At 38.9% G+C, this 24,566-nt stretch overlaps 1 protein-coding gene across 1 annotated transcript in view; it reads left to right on the top strand.

Moving 5' to 3' along the window:
- Positions 1-24,263, top strand: part of TES (testis derived transcript (3 LIM domains)) — a 27,422-nt gene extending 3,159 nt beyond the window's left edge. Inside the window, exons 2-7 of the mRNA XM_010573997.1 lie at positions 8,392-8,477; positions 16,742-16,994; positions 18,145-18,480; positions 21,766-21,981; positions 22,551-22,709; positions 23,910-24,263. Of these exons, the coding sequence (XP_010572299.1) occupies positions 8,392-8,477; positions 16,742-16,994; positions 18,145-18,480; positions 21,766-21,981; positions 22,551-22,709; positions 23,910-24,101 (1,242 nt within the window). The 3' untranslated portion in view covers positions 24,102-24,263. The remainder of the gene's footprint in view (positions 1-8,391; positions 8,478-16,741; positions 16,995-18,144; positions 18,481-21,765; positions 21,982-22,550; positions 22,710-23,909) is intronic.
- The last annotated feature ends 303 nt before the right edge of the window (positions 24,264-24,566 follow it).

Raw genomic sequence — 24,566 nt, 5'->3', positions numbered from 1 at the left:
TTGTTGGTGTTTTTTCTCCCCCCCCCCCCCCCCCCCCCCCCAATTTAACAGTTCTAGCACAGTTCATCTGACAGAAATCGGTTCCTCTCCAGTACAAGACCACTAGGGCTCAAACAACCTACCTGTCCTTCAGCAGGAAGAACTACTGCCCCACCTGCCACAATTTCTAACCCATCCTTTTAGCAGTGAATAGGTCATATATTTGCTGTCTTATGACTGAAAGGCAGCAGTCCTGTGTAACATACTCTTCTTAAGTGTTTGGCTGTGAGGAATCTGGGGACACAATTACTTCAGCTCAGACCTTTCATTTAACATCTTCTACTCAGTTTCTTTTCTATGCTGTAAAACTCATCTTGCTGTCTTCACAAGTGGCTGGAGGAAGCAAGTCTTCTGTGTAGCCAGATGCCTCTCTTGGTCTGAATCCTGAGTTCTGGACAACCACAGTCTGCAGGAAACACAAATTTCAGAATGAATTTTCAGCACTGAGAATATATGCAGAACATACACGTTTTTCCACATATATGTATAACTTTTGTAGTCAAGTTGGTGTGTTTCTCAGAGACATAAAATGACTGGCAAATGTCTAGGCAGTGAATAGTGTGGGAAAATACAGTTGCAAGGCAGTCTTCTTAGCTACTGTGTTAATACTAAGACTGATACATTACTGTCTGTTATAATTTCCCCTTAAAGGGGATGGGGAGTTTAAGGCTGACTATATAGTTTTCTCCTTTTTCTCAGGAGCGATTGCATTTGCTCTTACACTTGAGGATCGTGAAGATAATTTTGTATATAAAAAGAGATTGCACACAGAACTGAAGCCTAAAAACAGCAGCTCCAGCTTGAAAAGTACTTGTGCAACAAACAGATTACTATTTCCCTCAAACACAATGTACGCTGTGTTCTCAAACCTTGCTTGGAGGCTATAGGGAAAATGAAGATTTAATGCTTTTTGTTGAAGCCTCTGTTAGAACAAAGTTCTGCTAGTCTGGATTCCTGCCCTGTCTGTCACCTCTGTGAGCTTGGTAAAATGAATCAGTAGGTCACGGTCCTGCTTTGCAGTCCTGCTGGCAGCATGGTCTTGTACTTCACTAGAGAAAATAAGAATCTGGCAGTGAGTCTGTTCTGTATAAGCTTTCACAGTATAATGCTTGCTTTATAAAAGGAACTTTGATTGTGATGAAGAAGGGGCAGAGGAGTTTGGGGGGAAGAGGTGCAACTTCTCCGATGTAGAATGCCTGTGTGGTTATTTTTCTATGGCATGAGGGTTGGTTTGTTTTGTTATGGTGGAAAACCAAACACAGAGTGGTTTAGCCATCATTAAGTCAACAACTGTAATGCTTGTTGTTAAATGAATGGTGAATAAAATATGTATAGGAGCAAAGTCAACTTTTTAGTGTTTTGCAAAGCATGATTTAGTAATATCTGCTGGGCTATGCTTCCTGTTGAGGTCACTGTTTGTTTTGGTGTTACTGCCATGGAAACTCACGATAACAGAGCTTCTTTGCTGTTCCTTATGTATAGTAAGATCAAGGAAATGCAATTTTATTCATGGTGAATTTTGCCTGCAAGGAGAAGTATGAAAACAAGTGTGGAGGTGTGAGAGGAACTACTTCAGTTTTGTTAACAAGGAAACTGAGTAACTGCTTCCTGCATATGTTGTGGTGGGATTATTTTTTTTCCCTCCTCCTTCACAAACTTAAAAAAAAATTCTGTGAATTGTTTTCTGGAACACCTATCTGAATGCACACCCCTAGTTACTTTTTGTCCAATGTGCCTAGATATCAGCTTGGCAAAGATGGCAAGGCTAAATTAAACATTTTTTACTTTTTTTTTCTGTGCAAAAGTACTCCCCAGGTGTTTGACCGTAAGTTAACATGAAATGCCTGAATAGCAAGCCAAGAAACACTTTGAATGCAGGACTGCATGACTTTTAAGATCAGGTTAAACTTTCTTTGATATGCTATAATTATAAGCCAAGTATTAGTGAGATGGAAAATTAACTTACTTTTAAGTTACAGTATTCTGTCATTAAAAGCACAAAGATCTGTTTCTGCAAGTGTTCCTGGAAAAAAAGAAATGTTTTTCCTTTCCTCTAAGTAAAACAATAATAATGGTGAGTAACAATTGTGAATGAAATTTTATTGGTAAAAGTTGCTTAAAACCACATTTCTTTTATCTCAAAGTATGCTGAACAAGTATTGCAAATTAATGGCTTCTTCCTAGCAAATACAAAGTTTACAGATGCAATGGGGTAGATGTAAATATACATACTGTGCTGTATTTAAAAATTGTATTTTACAATCTGTTTTAAATAGATATGCATGTTTGGTTTATATATATAACTAATATGCGTATGGGGGGTGTGTGTGTATATATGTTTTACATAGGGTGTATATGTAAAAAACAAAAAATAAAAAAAACAAAAAAACCCACCAAAACCAAACCCCCTAATATGTACTTTGTGCTAACATGCAGAGTTGCTGAGGTTCTTCTAGGTGCTGGAGACCTGCAGGAAGAGTAGGACTGTGAAGGTGAAAGCTCGTCACAGCTGTTATCTAGTCAAATGAATAGGTCAAGGGAGTAAAGAGGCTTCTGTCATGATAATTCCGAATTACACCAGATGTAACTGTACTTTGGTACTGCTGTATGTGTGTTTCTGGTCTTTTTGTTTCTTAGTGTCTGCCTAACCCTTCTGTTGTGCCTTGTTCTCAGTCTGAGGTTGTCTAGCTGCAGCTTCTAAGAGCACTGGCTGAAAAAAAGCATGCACTTTCATGCATGACTTAAGATCCTAATAAGTGAGTATGTAGATTTCCAGGTCTGCTTCTGAAAACCTAATCTTAGAAGATGCAACTGGGCAAGAGCACTGATGTCAAAACAAAATATGCCAAGTATTGTGAAAAAGCCTCTGCAGCACTGGGTGATGGATAGTGCTATATTGGAGGTTTATAGGCAGTGTTATTGGTGCGTCAGCTGCATTCCAACTTAGCTAGCATAATACTGGACTTTGTGAATAAACATGACTTGATTTCTATCCGGCTGAGATCTTTAATAGCTGTTAGTCTTTTGACAGTAGACTGTGTAGCAGTGTCTTAAATATTTATATTCTGAACTGTTTGATATTTAGTTGAAGACATCACAATAAAATAAATTCTTAGTACTTGTGTGCTATCATAGGCTGCTGCAGCTCCTCGATTTATTTTTCTGCCTGTCCTGCCCAGATCATCTTTCTAACATTTTTCTTGGATGCGGCCACTTTTTGGCATCCTTCTTCCTGTGCTAATGGACCTCCTTACCCAAGCTTCTACATCTTAATTCCAGTCAACTTTTCCCTAAATCAAACTGCATATGTCAAAAAAGCTAAGACAGACTTCCCATCAATTTCAATAGACATGTTAAATAATAACAAATATAGGGTGGTTAGTGGGATACTGCTTTTCACTACAGATAGAACTTTTTTTCTCTCTTCTTGTACAGTGTCTGTAGAAGTCTTATAAGCATTGCCCCCATATAACCATGTCTCTTGTGGTTGGGGTTTTTTTTTTCATTCTGGAATCATAAGAAATAATATAGCTCTGCTGCTTTTAAAATTTAAATGCTGTAGCCTATTTTAGTTTCCAATTTGTTGTGTTTCCCTAATAGAGAAGACTTCTGCTGGTACAGAATAGAGTGATACAAGATCAGGTCTCAGCGATAAAGCATGCACAGCATGTGAGATTTCTAATGTGTCTTGTTCTCACAGTCTCTTTTTTTTTTTTGCATACTTGGCTTTACCTTCATTTCTTTGTAAGTTTCTAAAGTACCTTAGGATATGCTAGAAATCTGTGTTATACAGGTGTTTTTCTCAAGCTTACATTGGAAATGGGAAACAATATCACTTGATGTAGCCCCTCAAACATCCAAATGGATCAATAGTTAGGTAATCTTCAAACCAGAAGATTCCTGGGATTTTACAGTAAATCCAGGAATAGCTTTAGCATGGATTTCTTTGCTTCTGCCCTTGGAGGACTCAAGGGCACGGGACAAAGATCTGCAAAAAGGACAGTGAAGAGGATTTAAGTCTACTCTGGGGCTCCACTGTTAATTATCACAATCCACTAATGACAACTTTCTCACTGTATAGCCACAACCTTTCAAATACTGGAGAGGTCTCAAACAGTGGAAAGGGCTTCTGATCTTCTGCAGAGGCTAAGTACCGGTATTGTGGCAAGGTGAAATATTAATACAGCTCACCTGTCTGGTGGTACAGGAGTCTCCTTGGAAGGAGGAAGGAAAAGCAGCCAAGACCCAAGTTAGCTCTGGTCCTTTGGTGGGACTGAGGACGTAGAAGAAATCTTGTGGGAGGGAGACCTAGAAATGCCAAATGGAGTTTCTCCATTTTGTTATGGGTTCCTCTTTTACCTTCTTATTGCTGCCCCTCTGTAAAGGGGCGGGAAGGTCAGAGCAACTAGCTTTGAGGGCTATATTTGTGGTGGGTGTGATGTCTATTAAATGGTAACTCAAAATAATTGAATACTTCCAGTGGAACTCTGCTAGGATACCCTTTGTATCATTTGTGCCCAGCTGCTTTGTGGGAGGGAATACAGAATTAGACTAGTCGCTGTACAGTGATAATATTGAGAGACAGTGGACAGAAGCCTCTGATAAGCCAGGTCTAGACTATTTCATAGCAACTACTCTGTTTCTCTTACACATCTGAACAAACTATTAGACACTTGAACGGGACCATTTGGGTTTTTAAGATGACAGTAAGCTTCTACACATGGCTCCTTAATGTAAAGACAGCCAACTTTTGACTCTGGATTCCAGTCTGAACTGAAGCAGTGCAGTCTTTCACTAATTCTCACTTAGCTGTAACCATTTAAAATTCTCTGCCCTTGAGGACTATTTAATCTTGAAAGCAGCATGCAACGGATGATCTCAATCATATTTATATCGTCTTCTGTACTCGGACTATTTAAAACTGTATTGGGTATGTTAGTAATACCAGATGGTTTTGGATAGCTTTTGCTGTAAAATGAAAATTAATGGCAGTAGACAGGCAGGACCCTTCTTCTGGCAGTATTTCAGCTGACCCATCTGTGCTATTTCTCCCATAATGCCATTTATGGGGAAAATGGATTCCCTCCTGTTGTCAGGCATGCTTTCCCGCTCCAGTACGTGCTCAGCCTGCTCTCTATCCAGCACAGAGCTGGCCATGTCCTTCAGAAGGCATGGCAAATAGATGTAGGCAGCAGCAATGAAGAAGCATACTGCAGCTTTAGGCTCTCTTAATTTCCCAAATTACAGCGGAATCAGCTGTTGAAGAAGAAACAGTCATTTCTAAGGCTGATGCTTCCTTGCCACTGAAGGAGGTCCTGTTACAGGACTGTGGAGGGATATTTGATGTGCACTGACTTTTAGATAGAGTCAAACTCAAAAGCACTGTGTGCAATTCTTTTATATCTTTGGTTTTGGCAAATGGCCACATAGTTTCTCTATCAGAACAAAGGCAGAGGCTGTGCATCTGGAATCATGTCTAATTTGGTCCTCAATGTGCCCCTTAGTTTCGAGCTAAACCTTTTCCATAAGGTGACCAGACATTGCATATAGAAAGGTCATCCCCTTCTTTCTGTTGTGCAGCAAACTGAGAAATACATTTCAAAACAAGTCTATCTTGTTTGCTAATTCACTTTGTCTCAAGCTGCATAAGCATTTACTTAACGATGTGCTCTTCATTACTGGGGAAGTAATGTGGGATCCTGTATTTCTGAAGAAATCTCCAGACACTGCTGATTGTGAAGATGCAAGTAGGCTGGCTGGTTGTTGTCTGTTTTTGTCTGGAGAAGGGAGTACATTTTGGGTGGAGCATTTAGACAGCACATATTTCCTCTTCTTAATTTGCTTCTGGAGAGGTATTTTTAGCTTAAAAAACCCTGAATGTTAGGAGGCTTGGAAATGATATATTAAAAAATTGCAGAAACCATTTTCATTTTTGTACTTGTGTTTCAGATTCTGTTTTGGTAATTCTTGAAATGTTAAGGCTATTTCTCTGTGTACTGTACAATAGTGCTCTATACACAAGTGATCCTAGGTTTCTAAGCCTTCCAATTACAATATCAATAAAATCATCATTATTCCCCTTTTCCCCTTTCCCACTCTTTAAAGGAGGGGAGAGCATAAGCATAAAGAAGTAATTCCAGTTTGCAGCTGGTGTAGCAGCAAGAGAGAATGGGTTAATGTTGGCTTTGCTTCGGGGGGGGGGGGGGGGGGGCTGTTTTTCAGGGCAGTGCAAGCACATTTTAAGTTTAACAGCTTTTTAGGGAGTATGACTTTAAAAACCAACCAAAAAACCCAAACAAACAACCCCAAACAAAAACCAACCTGTCCTGAAAAAAAGCAATTGTTTTGTATTGCTTTAGCTTCCTCTTTCTCCTTAGGGAACATCCTGGCCAACATTTTGTTCTCTTCATGTGCGACTTGACAAGAGTGCTTGGTCGTTTTCTGATGTATGGTGTGTGTGTACCAAGGTACTGTGTGTGTATGGTGGGGCTCTGGATTCCAGATGAGAAGACCCTGTAAACACCCATCTTCAGTGGAGACAAACTTTTATTAACCCATTAGCTTTATATATCCAACATAGACAAAAAAGTAGTTGATGAAAGAACTTAATCTTCAAAGTTATGTTTATTTTAGATGTCTTCTGGTCTGACTTCAGGTTAACACCTATACCATGTGAACTTCTTGAGCCCTTAGGCTGACAAAGATGTCACCATGATCACAGCAGGCTTGTATTTCTTCCAGATAAGAAAGGAAGAAATAATTTCATGCCCCTCTATCCATCTCTGTAGTTGCAAGCAGTAACTTAATAGCTGCCAAAGTATCTCTTTTCCCTAAATAGACCATAAGCTGCAAGAAAAATTTGTAATTTCCTCGGGGATGTCTAATGACTATGGAGGCAGTGATCCTTCAAATTATAAAATAACTGAAAATATGGTCTTCCCGGCATTTTACCATGTGTTTTGTGTTGAGCAAGTGATTTGTGAATAATCTGTTCCTTCATTTTGGACAGAAACAAGTTGAAAGTTGAGCTCTTCTTATCCTTGCACATAAAAAAACAATAGTAGTATAACTTCTCAGAGTAAATTGCAAACTTCTTCATAATAAAACTGCATCACCACACCTAATTAGGCCTGTCATTGTAGTATTGTTGCCAGAACTAAGATTAGTACCAGCACTTGTCGGCTCTAGCTGGTTTTCCATTCATGGTAAAAGCCAAACTACAGGTGAGCTGACTGTCCCTCCTCCCACTGTGCCTATCCACAGCTGACTAGGAGTGCTCCTCACACCACTGGAGTGTTAGGTGGGGGTGTGGGGATGGGTTCCCCTCTGCATGTTGGGCATGAGCCTGCACACCCAACTGTGGCCACAGTTCCGTGGTCCTTCATCCATCTGATTTAAGAGCGACGTTCCCCAAAGATTTAAAGAGCTGGAGTGAGGCATTTTAAATTTACTGTTATATGAATGCATAAGTTATGGTGCTTGGTGTCTGTTTTTCACCCCGAACTACCCAGTGGCTGTTACTCAGTTAAATTTGCTGATGTGTTGATATATTGTGTGAATACCTGCCCTTTACTCTGCACTGTTTTTTATATTCTCTTGCATTTCCTCTGCATTATGACTTGGTCAGCTGTCATTTTAATCTTTTTCAGGGTGAAACCCTTTGCATATAATTTATGGTCGTTGTTTTTGCTAACTGTGCTGTTTCTCTTTCTCCTCGGAAAGTAAGCTGGTGTTAGTCCAGCTGAAATGTTATTGTAAAGGGTATATTCTGTTCTCAATCACTGTCAGACCAGTCTCAAATATACTTGGGAATATTAGACAAATCACTTGGGTGTTTTCTTTATTCCTATCAGGTGACCAGGTTAGTGCATATAAATGTAGGTTCTGTTTATTTCTTGCTCTTCTGTATTTTTGCCGAGTCGTATTTGGCAAATAACTTTGTCCTGACAGCTGGATTAAATGTCCTTTGACTTGAGGTCTTATGGCCTCACTCGCTGTGGTTTCACAGCCACAGATCTAAGGAAGAGCTGCAGACAATCTGCTGCTTCTCTTGTGTGAAGCTTGCAGAGCAAGCTGGGCTGGGGAGACAAGTCACCAGAAAAATACTTGGGTTTGGCTAAGGCTAACTTGCTGCCTGCTAGCTCAACCCTATGAACAGGCTTGTGTGAACACTGTTGCTTATGTAGGTACAATAGAAAGGTGAGTGGAACTCAAAAGACTGTCCTGATGTCGGCTTAGTGAAATGCTTATCTTTTGCTTTAGCTGTGGATTGTAGATTATAAAGGCAGCAGTAAGATCATTCATGCAGCATATTTCTTGAAGCTGACTGTAGTCATTTTGCTCTGTACACAGATGGGCTTGGGCCATGAGCAAGGATTTGGTGCCCCCTGCTTAAAATGCAAGGATAAGTGTGAAGGATTTGAGCTTCATTTCTGGAGGTAAGTGACACCAGATGTCTCTTAAGCTGTGACTCAGCACTGCAGATTTTGGCACATATATGCAAATGTGTAACTAACTGCTTTTGTTCTCTCTTTCAGTTAAGCTATTCAGATGCTTTAAAGAAGCTGTGTCTAGGTTCAGGGCCAGGACTTCTCAGTTGCATTACAATAGAGTGTTTAAGGATGTAATCACTTAGGAACATACATTTCATCTGCACTGAAGTCTATGGTAGTACTTCTACTGAAGCATTTGCTTTAGCTTAATAAACAGTTGAAGTAGGTTTGTAAAAACAACTATATCCCTGCAGTAAGAGAGATGACAGGGAAGTGTGCTTTATCTCAGTAATAAAATGCTTTCTCAGCTCCTGACCAAGTACATAAGCTTTGTTCTGAGATTTTAGGTGAAATATCTTATCTATGTTGAAAAGATGTTGAAACTTTGTATACATCTACAAATTACTTAAAGGGGGAAGAGATGTCATAATTAAAATAAGTTAGTACTTGGCCTTGGATGATGCACTGTTCCTAAACCAGTAAGAGCTGATGATAGTAGAAGTAAATAGTCTATGCTGTGGTCTATGCCATTTCTTCTGCAGAAACTTTGTATTCTATTAAGACCTTTCTTGTCTTACTTAAACAAGATGTATATATGCATATTAATGTATATATCTAGGTAGCCTAGTTCACTGATCATACTGGGTGTGCTTCAAGATGTAGCTTAGTGATTCTGACTTAAAAAAAAACAAACAAAAAACAACCCCCTCTCAAAGGGAACAGCCTCGAAGGGACATAAAAATAAATGTTAGTGGCACTAGCACACACTAGCAATTAAAATGATTACATTTCACCAATGCTATTTAGCTACAGTCATAACTATCTGCAGTAGGGTTTTATTTTGTGGGGTTTTTTTAAGGTAGTCTTTATATCCCAGCCATAGTGCCATCAGTGCAGATAAGGCCTAGGAGACTTTACAACTTTGCCCAAGTATTTGACTGCCAACGATACTCAGTTTAGAAAATAATATGATGAACAGACCATGGCAAAGACTTGCTATAAGTTGATAAGAACATATATTCTTGGCTACATATCTGTAATATGTAGCTATAGAAACAACTTACCACTCCTTGCTCCATGTCATTATTTGTAATACACTAGTAAATAAATGTGATCATCTAAAGATAAAAAATAATTTATGGGAAGACTTTTTCAATATGCACTCAGTCAGTGATGGGACTCGTAGTGGTACTTGTAAAATACAATGGAACATGGTTAATGTGTGTAGGCAATTCAGTAAAACAAAAAAATTGCAGGAGTAAATAGTGTTGTTTATCCATGGTTAGATGAGAAATTATGTCACTTCCTACTTGAGAGAAAGCTTTGTTCATAGTCTGTGATAGGTGGGGAGATTGCAAGTGGGGGAGAAAAAAATAAAAGGTTACTCCAGTTAACTTTTTCTCAACTCTTCCTTTTTGTTCTCTTTTGTTAGACCTAGCTTATTCTTTAACAGGGAAGAATTTGGGATAAAAAGAAATAAAATGTCTGAAGTGATTTAACCATATAATAGCATGATTACGAGGTTAGAATGTGTGTTTGCTTCTGTGTGTGTATTTGGAGGTTTTTGTGTGTTTTCTTTATACGCTTTTCACTATGCTCCTGTGGTTAGGGCTCATTGTGCCAGGTCCTGAATACATAGCTTGTCACAACACTGTCTTTCCTAGAAAGCAAGAGCTTGTAGAGAGCAGTGGATTGAAGAGCGAGTAAGAAAAAGACATAAAACTAGTGACTACTTAGTTAAGATTAAGATTTAATTTGGAAACCAAATCTATATAGGATAGACTGGGTAAATAAAGTGGTGAGAAGTAGTCTGAGAAGCATAATCTAGGTGTCAGACAAACGTGGCACATACCTCTGAAACAGTTGAAAAGTTAGCCATTGAGGCAATTCAAGAATGGGTTAGAAAGTAGCTGTTTCTTCAGCAGAGCTTCTACTGGGGACAGTAAGGGTGTGAATCTGAAGTCTGAAATCAGTTTTGTGTAAACAGCTTTCAAAGGAAAAAATATATTACTATATTTTGCATGGTACAGAGATTTTTTGGGAGTCTACCACTTGAACAGAAAGGGATGGATCCCAAATACCTGTTCACTTAGTTGTACTAGCCTTAAAATCTGAAACTGTTTTAAGTAGAAGCAAACTGTAGCACAAGTGGACAGAATATTGTCTTTATAACACGAATGCTAAAAATCAGTTCAAGTTTAGTCATGGATTTCACTGCTACTCACCTGTAAAAGACAGGTGTTGAAGTAGGGATTGTAGTTAAAGAAGCTGTTATGCATTGGGATGAAAGAAAACTGTGGTGGGTTGACTCCAGCCAGCAGCCAAGCACCTACACAGCTGCTCACCCCCTGTCCCCTCACAATGGGGCAGGGAGCAAAATGGAGGAAGAAAAGTGAGAAAACTCATGAAACAAAATAAAGTCAGTTTAATGGGTGAGGGAGGGTGGGCATGCAAGTGATGCAAAGGCAGTCAGTCACCACCTCCCACCAGCAGACTGGTGCCCAGCCAGTCTCCAGGCAGTGTCCACTTTGGAAGTCAAAAACCCTGTCGTCTTCATCCTCTGCCCCTGTTTTATGGCTGAGCATGACACTAGTATGGAGTATCTGTCTGGCCAATTTGAGTCAGCTGTGCCCCCCCCCAGCTTCTTGCCCATGCCCAGCTTACTTGTCGAGGTAGAGGCAGAGTCCAAAAAAGAGGAAGCCTTGACACTGGCAGAGAGAAGTGCTTAGCAATAGCAAGTACTATCAATGCTGTTTTAGCCACCCATCCAAAGCGCAGCACCATACGGGCATTATGAAGAGAGTTACCTCCATAGGTGCCAGATCCAGTACAGTAAGGCAGCAGCTGTGCTTGTCTGCAGGCTGCAGCCCTTGCTGTAGTCTGTGTAAGCGTGACACTGCCCTCTCCTGGGAGGAGCTGGGGAGCTTCAGCAGATCACATAATTCTTGGTCTGATACGTGAAAACTCCAATGTACCTCAAAGAGCTAAGATGTAACTTCAGTATTTCAGTATAAAAGAGCCTCAGTTCTGCCTTTGACGAGTCAGAGTGGAAAGTGCACGAAAAAAAATCCAAGTATACCTATCTAGTAGCAGGGTTTTACATGGAGTTGCTACCCTGTTCTTCCCTATACTGGGAGTGTTTGGAAAATGCCTCTTCTGGGATGGCAAGTGCTGTTTAGGCACTTTGTGCTGTAATTCTTGGCACAGTGTGTGGGATGCTTATATAGGTGCAGAACTGTTAATTTAGGCTAGTTTAGAAATGGTGGTAAACAAAGCCCTTTGTAAAATTTGTTCCTAAATTTTGAAGTTCTGAAAACCTGTATTGTGAGCTGAACACAAAATGAATACAGTGAGAGCCATGGTCTACAACAGTAGCTGAATGGTGAACAATTGAACAATTACCTGCATTATCTTAGTGTGTTAATAGCTTTTGCTTTTAAAATTGCCCTCACAGTCATGCTTCCATCAAAGTGTAGCAGCAGTGGGCACGGTCTTCTCAGTTCAGGTGTTAAGATTTCTGTCAGTCTGCAAAATGGTCTCCACAAAATTCACAGAGCAGGCTGGCGGTAAGACATTGCTGGTCAGATACATGTTTGCTCTTTGGGAATATGTTTCCCACTAGAGGGAAGTGTTGGACAGGAGTCAGTCGCTAAAAGCAGGAGGGAAGGTTCTGATTTATCTTGGCCATGTGTATACAGGAAAGCAATAATTGTCTCTGCAGCTTGCCAAGATATTAAAAAGCTTCTGGAGACAAGAATCTTAAGCTTGGGAATGACCTTTTTCAGCATCTGGCTTCTCTGCACAGATACAATCCCTGGCAGGCAGGGAGAGCTTTAAGTTGGCTTTAACATCTTCTGATACTACAGCTGACAGGCAAGTACTGAGGCACAGTTCAAAACATTTGTGATTACTATAGCTGCATTAATAGCAAGAAAGCATAACAGAAGGAATCACTGGAAGAGGTTAGTCTTTCTGTGTGGAGGACACAAACCTCAGGACCTGCCAGGTATTTGTTGAGGGCATCCCTGTGCTTGCAGCTGCTGCCTCCTGTCACTAGAATGACTGCAAAGCCAGTGTAGGAAGGGTCATGATCTGAATTATTTTTCCTCTCCATACACCAAAAGATAGAAAAGTAGGAGGATGGTTGACATTTGGGGTTGGAGAAAGAACTGGAAGTCTTTAATCCTTGCTGTCAGTAGACATCCAGGACACAGGAATTCACCAGCTTGGGAGAGGGGGTGGAATCTGTTTACCTTCTTTCTTTCTACCTACCCAAGACCTGGAAGCAAGGCACAATCTACAAGATCCATCTTTTACAGTGATATGCAACTTTTAATTCTACAATTTTGAAGCTTCCTCCCTATCTTGCACTTTTGGAATGGGAAAAGCTTCCCAAATTGCTGAGATTTGACTGGAGGAACATTTCTCTCCTTTGAAGTCCTGAGCTGTGAACACATAAGCAGGAGTCCCTAATACCTCCTTAAGTAGGGTTCTTGCTGAATGCCCTCAAGTGAAGGGAAAATCTTTTTGACAATGCAGATGGCGAGAACAAGAAATTCTCACTGCCTGTCTTCTTGATAGAGCCAAAGGAGATAGTTAAGTCTATACATATACATGTGTTTATAAATATGTCTCTGTGTGTGTATATAATAGCAACTGGGTTTCCTGGCACATGTGAGGTGTTTGCTTTAACACCAAAAATAAAAATTAAGCATCAGTTATCAGACAGACTTGTGAAGTGTAAGTTTGAGGTATCGGGACGGGGTCACTTCAGTAAGATAGCTGTATCGTGGTCAAAGAAATGACCAGCTGGTCTATTCTAAGTAGAAGTAATTGGCCATATCCCTTCTGCAGAAGGGACAGTGACTAATGAACAGGACTCTGATGTGGCAACTTAGTGGAAGAAGGTATGACTAAATTGTAAACAGTATTAAGCAGGAAGAGTCATGTGTGTAAATGTCAACTGGATATCTTTCTTGAATAATTTCCAGTCCTGAAAAGGGGTTATAAATCAGGACAGGAAACCTTTCTTTATGGCTGTTAGCAGTGTACAGACATCTTCATGTGGCTGAGATCCAGAGGAGCCTTGGGGAGCAGAGGAAATGGCAACAGCCTCAGGGATTTTCCTTTGACTTACTGACATATGCTGACATCAGTTGTGACTCAGCATTCTCCACATTCTTTCCGGATTGTTTTCTCCTGCATTTGGAGACTTAATTATCCACAAGCTCTAATGCCAGGGCTACTACACTTGTAATTTTGTAACATAGCCCCTGTAACAGCTTCTTGCAAACTCCATGTAGGCAGTCATTCACTTCATCTTGAAAGAGCAAGGAGATGGCATTAGACTGAGGTGTACACAGTCAAATTCTTAAATTAAGTGTGCGGTTTGGGGAGATCAGCGAGTAGCTCATTCTTTTCAATGCAAGTGTAAAGCACCGTAGTTCTATGGTGGTTTTCACAGTGGGACCCAGGAAGGACCTGAGGACAAGTTATATGCTTTTACTTCTTTGCAACTATCTGTTCATCTATTTATCAGGACAACAGAAAAATCTCTCACAGATACTGAAATTAGTGCAACATGTTAAGCCTTCAAGGTGGGACTGAGGGTGTTTAAAAGCAATTGAGTCAGGGGGTTCTCCTAGTTGGAAACAGAAACAGGATCTCAAAGCTGTTCTGCATTCTGAGAGAATACTACTAGAAAATAGATATGAAATTTCATGATGTAGCGTGAGCAAAAATAAGGTGCACTTGTGGCTTTTCCAGCATGTGTGAAAGTCTCAGGGGAAGAATTCCGCCACAGCTCGTTGGGGATGGTCTGGTCTCTGCAGGCTGTCAATGCTGCTTCACGTAGCTGGATGCTGTACAGAGCAGGGAGAGCTGCACAAATTGTCACGCTGCTGTTGTGACCACGCAGGCAGTACAACAGTATGAATTGTTCTTGCTGAGTTCTGTTTTGCAAGCAGAGCAGTTCTGGACAGCAAGACTATACTTTACTTCTATGAGTCTGTGAAGGTTGCCTGAGAATGTCTGTTCGTTCACCAATGTAGTTAGATCACATCCTGTCGAGAGGCAAAACTGAAACTGGGGCTTACTATTCCTAAAGACTTAAGTTGAAAAAGTGAAGAAAATACCTGGTAAGCTATTGTTCAGATGGACTAACTGCTTGAATTCAAGTTGCATGTGTGCTGTAAGGCATATAGCTGCATGATGGTCACGATGTAATAATGAACTAAGCTTGCAAAAAGTAAGGTCTGTCTGATTTTGTCACCTCATATTAGATTTCAAAGAAGATGTGATTGAGATGTGGTAATAAGGTATAATCATATGCACGCCTTAAAAGATGATCAAAGTGAATATAAATTGCTTTATTAGTATATTAAATAGTCTCTATTAGCTAGGTAAAGGACTCATGTAGACTGCTGAAGATCTTGCAAAATTTTATGTTGTGAGTGCTTGAGATGCATAGTACAGCATTTAGGCTTAATGGGCAATGCTAGTTCATGCTTGAATGTTTTGGTAAGCTGGGAGATTGCAAAGTGCTTAGTGTTTACTAGGTATCCAAATATTTGAAATTCTGTGCATCTTTCCTGTTGTGGAAATGAGTTGGAAGTCATGCAAGCTGTCAGACAGCCTGCACTTCAATTATTGATCTCTTTAGGTTTTTATGCATTGCAAAGCAGAATCTGTTCTGTTAATGTTTTTATTTTCTTGTTATTTTTAGAGTGGCGTGGCTCACTTCTCTTGCAGAGTTAGCTATTTCTGTTTCGAGTGGGCCTTATGACTTAGGTTACCATGACTTATGGTTGCTGTATAATTACATGACCAGGACAACATTCATCACACACTGAAATGATAGTACCCCACATCATAAATTGGTGTACATATGTAGTGCGTATCTTTGGGGTTGGCTGTGCATCACTTCACACGACCGGTTATATTCAGGTCCTCCTTCCTTCCTTTCCCATCACCTAATGGGCCTTCCATAGTCGTGGTGTGTTCTTGTTATGTACCTGTTAGATGACTTAAGATAAGGTATGTGCCTTGCCTTCGAGACTTTAGAAAGCAAGATGCAGAACAATGTTAGATTTCGATGGGTTTTGAGGCAGTAGTAGTAGGTAGTAGTTTTATACTATTTGCTAGGTGAAGAATAAATAATGGAGTAAAAAATTATTCATCTTCAAACTAGAGATGCAGAAGGTTGATCCATTTTTGTAGGCTATAATAAGAACCTTTAGTGAATATCTAGCTTAGCTAGTTTCCATATGCTGTGGCTGACTGCTTTGAACTGAAGCTCTGGGGAAACCATTAATAAATAGTAAACTAGCTTGTCTAATCCAAGGTTCTGGTTTATATATGAATTTTTTAATTATGCCTAAGGTAATAAATTGCTATCCAATATCCCTTAATCAAAGGAGTTCAAATATGTTGTATATGAAAGAATACCACTTATATCTAAGTAAAGCCTCCTACCTTTTAAGGATGTTATCTGTGAAAATTCTCTGTACAGCGTGTGCCAGAGTACCTCTGACTTGGTTCAGAGCTGTTTGAAAGGCTTTGTCCATATAAGCCTTTCACTTTTCTTTCATCTTCTTTTAAATGCTGAACTTTGAACAGAACTTGGTGCAATTACACTGTATGTACGGCTGTGTGCATTTTTTTCCTTTCTAGGAAATATTTGTTTCCACATGATAGCAGCCCTGTGATAACCAAATATCATGCATACAGTGAAATGCATATGAAGAAAATAGTATAGTGTAATTTTGAGTGTATAAAGAGAACCTGAAAAACTAAAAGCCCAAATAAATGATTGCTGGGATGATCATGTTGATGCATTTAAGTTAACTCATGGGTGACTAACGATACTAAACCTGGTAGGTGGGTAATAATGGACATGTATGTGTGTGAACAGTACTGAGATGTAACTGAAAGAATGATGTAGCATCATATTCAAAATGCGTTAGTATAGTTGACTGATATCTATCTGAACACAATCTCTGTGAACAAAGAATGTAATTAATACAACAGGAGAAGTGAAGAACGTCCTCAAGAGGTGTTTGACGTATTGCAGAATAATTTGTATATTTCCTAATTAAAGCACTGAAAACAAGGTTTTGGGTTCCCAGTCACTTGTTACTATGCATGCAGCTGGTGTGAGATGTAATTTTCAGCTGAGACTGTAACTTTGTTGCTGTTTCCATAAATTTCAGAAAAATATGCCGTAACTGCAAATGTGGCCAGGAAGAGCATGATGTCCTCACAAGCAATGAGGAAGATCGGAAAGTGGGGAAGCTCTTTGAAGATACAAAATATACGACCCTTATTGCAAAGTTGAAGAATGATGGCATTCCCATGTATAAACGCAACGTAATGATACTGACTAATCCAGTGCCAGCCAAGAAGAATATATCCATCAATACTGTGACTTTTGAGTGGGCTCCTCCTGTTCAGAATCAGACACTTGTAAGTCCAACTCACTTTTTCTTCATGCTCAAGGCAGGAGTTGATGGGAGATAGAGAAGTAGAGCTTACTGGAAGGGTAAATTTGCCTATTGTAGTCATCTTTTCTTCTTCCTCAAAACTAAAAATATGGTGCCTGTTTAATGAGTCTTGCCTCTACCGTCTTGCACATATGGATGCTTGTCTATGGAACTTCTTGAGAACCAGGGAACGAGGTGGTTTTTAATAGATAGGATTAAGCGTTATCTGCTAAGTCCCTCAAGTCAAACTTCTCTAACCTGCCTTTTTTTAGTAAATTTCAAAAATTTGCATGGAATGTGGGCTTAAAAGAAAAATAATTAAAAAAAAAAACAAAACCCAAAACACAACAACCCCACAACAGTTTGTCGTTGTTTAAGGTTAAGGGGAATGCTCAGTCTTGCATATAGCTTTTACTGTATATGGTAAGAACAAGGTCAGTGTTGACATCTAAAAGACCAACTCTCTTCCAGTATGTTTTCAGCTGAAGCAGATGAGATGGTAGATAGCCTTCTGAGGATTTTGCTTTTCAAACTTTGATTGCTAATCTACTGTACTGCAGTGTTGTGTGATCCATGCTGGAAATGTGTTATCTCTGACCTATCTCTCAAAATATCCTTTTTCAGTCAGTTAATCAAACCTTGTGCATGTAAATTGACTGTTACTTAACATTCATTTACCACCTTGATTTTTAGGCTTGTCCTAGCTTTATTAAAACTAGAGCTTTTTTCTTTATTTAGCTAGAATTATTTCAGCAATGGGCTGTATGCTCCACGCAGGCTATTTAGCTTCTATTTTTTAAAGCTATACTGATGATTAGTAGTTCTAGATAGCTTTGAAGAGACAAGGTGCTGTGTAAATGTTATTTACTCTAAGAAGTAATAACTATTATGCATGTTGTAAAAGGCTTAAAAGGAAGCCTGCCTCTTACTCTGGGAAAAAGCCAATTAATGCATCTGCTGTATTTTATCTCCTTCTACTGTGTTTCGGGAGCTTAATGTTTATGGAAAGAACCTTGTTTTTGACAAATTTGACTGTCACTAACAACAGCAGAGATGATTTTAGTTGCGTGTTTGCTTAAAAGGACGGGTCTATAGTTGAAGTGGCATCTGATATCTAATTCCTTCTGGTTCAGGCTAGACAGTATATGCAGATGCTACCAAAGGAGAAGCAGCCTGTTGCTGGCTCGGAAGGCGCACAGTACAGGAAGAAGCAGTTGGCTAAGCAGCTGCCTGCTCATGATCAGGATCCTTCAAAATGCCACGAGCTCTCCCCCAATGAAGTTAAGCAGATGGAACAGTTTGTGAAGAAGTACAAAAGCGAGGCGCTTGGCGTAGGAGATGTCAAGCTCCCTGGTGAGGTGGAAACGAGAGATACTGACAAGAATAACTTGAACAATGGTGACAGAGGCACCTCAGCTGCTGTAGGAGCGATGGAGGGCAAGTCCCCAGATCAGAAGGCATCTCAGTATGTAAGTATAAGAAAGGAAAGATAAAAAAAGAACCTCTATTACCATCCAAATGCTCTCTTTGGTCATTTTAACCCAATTAACTTGTTTGTTAAATTGGAATAGTGAAAATCTGGGGAGGGAAAGAAAGAAGGGGAACTGGAAAACGTTGTGAATGTCTACACAGAACCCTGGCTTCTGACTGTATTTAATGCATTGTAGCAAGTAACTTCCTAGGTGACCTTTTCATCCTGGTTGCAAAAACATGTTAGCTTGGAGATACAGTATAGCAGGGTGGCTTTTACAGAATAATAATAAAGATACTTGTGTAGTCTTAATTGCTACACTTGTCTCCCCTTGAAGAGTTTAGTTTAATTTTAGAAGCCTGTTTTCTCTTCTTTCTTGGAAGAGCACCAAAATTACCCACTTGACAAATTGTGTTTAAAATTAAATGAAACTAAGAAATAGTAAAGTAACACCTCTCCCTCCCATGTCCAACAAGCCAAGCCATATAACAGCTGTTTTGACTAGCCTTCTTTTGATATTCAGATCTATTTTTGGGGGGTTTTTTTGGCATCTGATTTCTGCCTTGTAATAGCTCAACAAAAAATAAGGTATATAAAATTACCCAGTTTTCATTGATATTTCTAAAACTATACCCTTAATAAAGTATTTCTGACACAACTTGCTAACTTCTGCTCTGTATGCCTTGGCTACCAATTATGAACACAAAAGAGGGATAGGATTACTGAAATAACATTAAATTAGTTTAGTGAAGGTAGACCTTCACTTCAGAGTGGCAAAAATTCCTGTAACTTGATTTCCAGAAATGTTGCTATTATATGTATGAATCCCAAAGATTATTTGTCTCCAGGTTACTTACAGAAAATGAATATTCAAGTTCTAGATGGAAAAGAAGTTTAACATGGCTGTAGAGTATGGCTTTTAGTGTTATTGGGGTCTGTGGTGTGCTTTTTTGGTGTGTTTTTGTTGTTGTTTGGTTGTTTTTTTAAACTGACACAGTATATTACTTCTGGTGTAATTCATATGGAATACAAAATTAACACTTAAGTTTTAGCTTTGAACATGCCCCCTTACCTTAATTCAGTCATATGCTGTGCCATTTGGTTACCTGTAGCTACTTTCTAAAATTAATTATTCAGTTATTTTTACCATTATCTTATCATGGATATTCTAAGATTCTAAAAAGTTATTTTATCGTGGCTTGATTAGGTTGCTGTCACTTTGTCTTAACTCAGCCTCTCCTGCTGGGTTACTTTAGTTTCACGACAGCAATTCTTCACTTGTCTCCTCAAGAAACACCTACAGAAATAAACACCTTGCATTGTACCCTGCTGGCCAACTAGCTTGGACTACGTGAAGTCAAGGGTAGGAGGCACTCTGTCCTCCTGAGTAATTGTATAAAAAGGTGCTTTGTTTTTACATTACAACTGTTTATCACTTCCAAACTTTCTTACTTGAGCACCTGAGTATACCTCCTACTGTTTAGTCCAGGTGTATCTCATCACTGTGGGTGGGGATTTAGAAAGAGACTTAGAATTGTTTAATAGTGTAAGTGAACATTTGAATTGCTTATCTATTGTTGGGTACTGAGTTTACCCTGGGCTAAATAATTGGAATTTAGATATACTATTTTTAAGTATTTTTTGTCTGATTTCTGCAAAGTGACTTAGTTTCAGCTATATGCTATAGCATTATCTCAACAACTTTATTTTTTGAACAGTTCAAAATGAATGAATACAGAGAAGAGCTCTTAAATGCCTTGCAGAAGAATTGCCATCCTCGTCTACACTTTTTTCTATCGATTATTATTAGTTCTGCATCTTTGCTCTCCAAATCTTCTCATACGTTGTCTTTCAGACTGAGTCCGAAAGTATGTGTTCTTGTAGCTGTAGTAAATAGAATCCCTTGAAAAATTAATTTTCATTATAGGAATGGATTGCAATTTTTTTTAAACCTGATTAAAAAAAGCAACAACAAAATGCAAACAACCAGGTCTCTACTATTAATGCTAATATACCTATAATAATTGCCTTTGTGTTTAAAAAAAATAATCTATTTCACCATGACTGAAAGCTGAATAACAGAAAAATGGATATTCAGCGTATTTTTATCTTGCAAAGAAGTAAATCTTTTTATGCATCTTTTAACCACCTAGGCTGGGGATGTTGCACATGGTAAGTAAATGAATCATCTTGCCCTCATCGGGGTCCATACAACTAATAAACCTTGAAAATGACTCCTATTGGAGTGTGAGGTCTAAAGTAGAAAGAATCAAAAAGCTTTATATACATATATATTTACACTTTCCCTTTCATCAGTTCCTTTTTCATTCTGTTCCAAGCTGTTCTTCCTCCCCTTTTGATGTCTTTCTATGTATATTTTGGAATTGCTTGTCTGACATAAGTATGGGGATCTGATCAATATGCCTTGCAGCTGAGAGACTTTATATATATTTTATTTTTTTATATATATATACAGACACACAATTAAAAAAGCCATTTGTGGCTGGGCTTGTAGTGATGTGAATCATAGAGAAAACCTCCCCAGGATGTTCAACCCAGTCCACAGACCAACTGGAGTGCAGGAAATGCCAAACTGGTGATTAAACTGTAGATAAAAATTTTTGTTTCAGTAACATAAACCACCTGTGTTTTTTGACTCGATGACAAAACCCTCTCTGTAAGCAGGTATGGGGCAGAAGACTGCCTATGAACTTTTTGCAACTATTTGTAGTGTAGTTGTGTTCATAAACTTTGTAGTCCCTTTTCTATAACCACTCTCCCCATCCTAAGATCATTAATCACAATTCACAATTTTTTTTTCTTACCAGTGATGCAGATATGGCTTGTTCTTCTCATGACCTATAAGTACAGCCATTTTCTTGTCATGGGTTCTAGTCGTAGTCTAGTTGGTTAGCCTTGATGGAGGGTCCTTATTATTCTGTCCTTATTCTTGAGTATGTAAGGCTTATAGAACATAACATGAATTTTAATTGCCTGTTGCTTTTTTAAGAACTGGACTGTAGTTGCAAGAATGTGAATATGGCAAAATACAATAATCCATTTAAGTAGCACTAGTGCTATGTCAGTAGAATGTGCATCATCTTGAATTGCTTAGTTAAACCTGTACTGTGGTATCATGTCACACTATTGTCTAATCATGGGAGTAAACTAATGCTTTAATTTCAGTCTGGGAAGGTGGGATTTATTAAATGTTGGTAATATATGATTGCTATAAATGTACCTCTTCAAAGACTTACTTAACTTGGTAATAACCCCTTTCCAGTCCTGCTATCGCTGCAAACTGAACATGAAAGAAGGTGACCCAGCTGTCTACGCAGAACGTGCTGGGTATGACAAATTGTGGCACCCAGCTTGTTTTGTGTGTTGCACCTGCAGTGAACTTCTAGTAGACATGATCTATTTCTGGAAGAATGGTAACCTGTACTGTGGAAGACATTATTGTGATAGTGAAAAACCCCGCTGTGCTGGATGTGATGAGGTAGGAAATATCCTAGTCCTTTTGTTTTAGCACACAAGTTTGCTCCCCTGAGAAGCGAGTATGATTTTTAGTAAAATATATTAGTGCAGGGAGATGATGTGCCTTCACCAGTTCTAGCTGATTGTAGTTGTAAGGAACTGAAACCGATATGGACACTGCACATTCGGGAAGATCCATAGTTTGCTTTGGATTGGGACAGGGCGGGTCGTTGCTGTCTAAAAGGACATAGGGTGTAATACACGAGTGCAAATGCTTCTGCAGCCCCAGTTATGCAGTTGTTTCCTCATGAACGACACTAGGGGGAGTGCCTTACTAAATTACACCCTGTGCAGCATACAGAGAACAGCCTGCCTGGTGTCTTTGACATCTATTGGCTTTTAATAAATGAAATGGAGGCTTTTGGGAAACAGTCAAACAAGTGAATGCATTCGGTTTTGTTGTTGAAATAATTTGAAACGGTGGAATCACCAGGAGTTCCTTGGAAATTACAAAGCATCCTGAGGCTAGCTTTATTAAGAGACATACTATTTAAATGTATATAATAATATTTGTTTGTATCTTTGTCATAGCTGATATTCAGCAATGAATATACTCAAGCGGAAGGTCAAAACTGGCATCTGAAACACTTCTGCTGTTTTGACTGTGATTGCGTTCTGGCTGGCGAAATCTATGTAATGGTGAATGACAAGCCAGTCTGCAAACCCTGCTATGTGAAGAACCACGCTGCGGTAAGATCCTTACAGAGTTGTTGGTGCTGTGAAGGAAGGGAACATACATCTATGGAGCTTGAAACTCTCACTTTCTCCCAGTGTGGGAGTACCTGAAGAGGATAAATTGAATGCAAGTTTAGGCTCAAGTTAATCATCTTTTTCCCTGTTGAAGAAAAACTTAAAAGCAGACAAGTATTTTGTCAGTTCATAAACTTGAATACTGGCAGGAGGGAGGCTGTTCTGAAAATACCTTTAACTTTGCCAGTGGTGAAGCAGGATTTTGTAACAGGAGGAGTAAAGTTGATGAAGATGAGTAATGCTGCTAAATGTTTAGTTCATGTCAATTATAGTTCATTGTGACCAGTGGGATTCAACTTCAGCTTGTCTGCTAAAAGCCTGTAGTGGCAACTGCAATCTAGGTACTTTTGTTTCTTTGTATTTCTAACAACATGAGTTATAAAGGAGAGTGACTGATGGGATAAAGGTAGAAGTTTGGGAAAGGATGGTAGTTCTTGATTCCTAGTTGTGCTAGGAACTCTAATCTGAGATGATGGTCCATTCATATCTACCAATTAACTAGCTGTTAGTTGGGAGTTCAGTCTAATATGCATCTAGACTGTTTATGTAGTTAATGGAGGGGAAAAAATATTATCTCTAGCTGGCAGTTAATAATCTTCTGAGGTAGGTGTAAGGAATTATCTTTTGGAGAAGCTTTTTTTTTTTCCTCTTAAAACATTAACTTCCTTGATCTAAATGATAATTTTTGACAACCAGATTTTAAGATGGAATTATATCCAAGACCTTCTAGTAATCTTTAATTCTTTGGCATTGCTTTACAGCTGCCAATGCACAAGAAGATTTGTAACTAATCTCTTCAAATGTGTGGGTTAATATATGAAGATCTGTGCTGTTTGGCATGACAAGTTTTTATCATTATTTGGGCATTGGGAAACCCTAACCATCATAACTGTCTAAGCTTAGTCCGAGCAGCAACTAACTTCTTGTGTGCATTTTATTATTTTGTTTTGTGTCCTCAGCTGCATTCTGATGAGGAACTCTGCTTTTAAAAATAAAGGAAAATCAAAAGCTGGAAATGTATTTCAAAGGCTTCTTTTAACACCTGTCTCTTCTCCAAAAACACTTAAGAATTCCAACTCTTATTGGACTTGTAGATAGGATTTGTATGCTTCATTTAAGTGTCATTTTGTTTCTAAACAGATCTGCCAAGGCTGTCATAATGCTATAGATCCAGAAGTTCAGCGTGTGACATACAACAACTTCAACTGGCATGCTACGCAGGAATGCTTCTTGTGTTCCTGTTGCAGCAAGTGTCTAATTGGCCAGAAGTTCATGCCAGTGGAAGGGATGGTCTTTTGCTCAGTGGAATGTAAGAAAAAGATGATGTCTTAAGAGAAGACATGCACAGAACCAACCATTGCTGCGTTCCAAAGGCTCTTGCATTTCTACTGTAAAATACATAGTATCGGGGCACTTAAATTTATTGAAAGCATTAAATAGCATTTTCCCAAAGATTTTTTTTTAATGACTAAAACTTGCTATGTAATCTTAATTTTTTTACCTGTAATAATACTTTCTTTTTTGGAACACTGTTCCCACATCTTATGTTAAATGACTCTGTATCCCAGAAATGCAAGAAAAAATGTTATGAACTATATACACTTTAAGGGAGCTCTTCACCGTGAAGGATCTGTTTTGCTGTATCTTGTCTAATGAAAGAAGAAAATGTGAAAATGCTCCAGTTTTTCTTGTTTTGTGTGATAGATGTAACTCTTCCACTTTTGGGTTCACTAATTTATCATTTTTATAGTTTCCCTGCTTTCATCAAGCACTTTAGACAGAATGATCAGCTTTATC

This window comes from Haliaeetus leucocephalus, unplaced genomic scaffold, assembly GCF_000737465.1.
Source record: "Haliaeetus leucocephalus isolate CR32 unplaced genomic scaffold, Haliaeetus_leucocephalus-4.0 Scaffold406, whole genome shotgun sequence".
NCBI lineage: Eukaryota > Metazoa > Chordata > Aves > Accipitriformes > Accipitridae > Haliaeetus > Haliaeetus leucocephalus.
The sequence above is the reverse complement of the archived record's forward strand: the minus strand, read 5'-3'. Positions and strand labels throughout refer to the sequence as shown.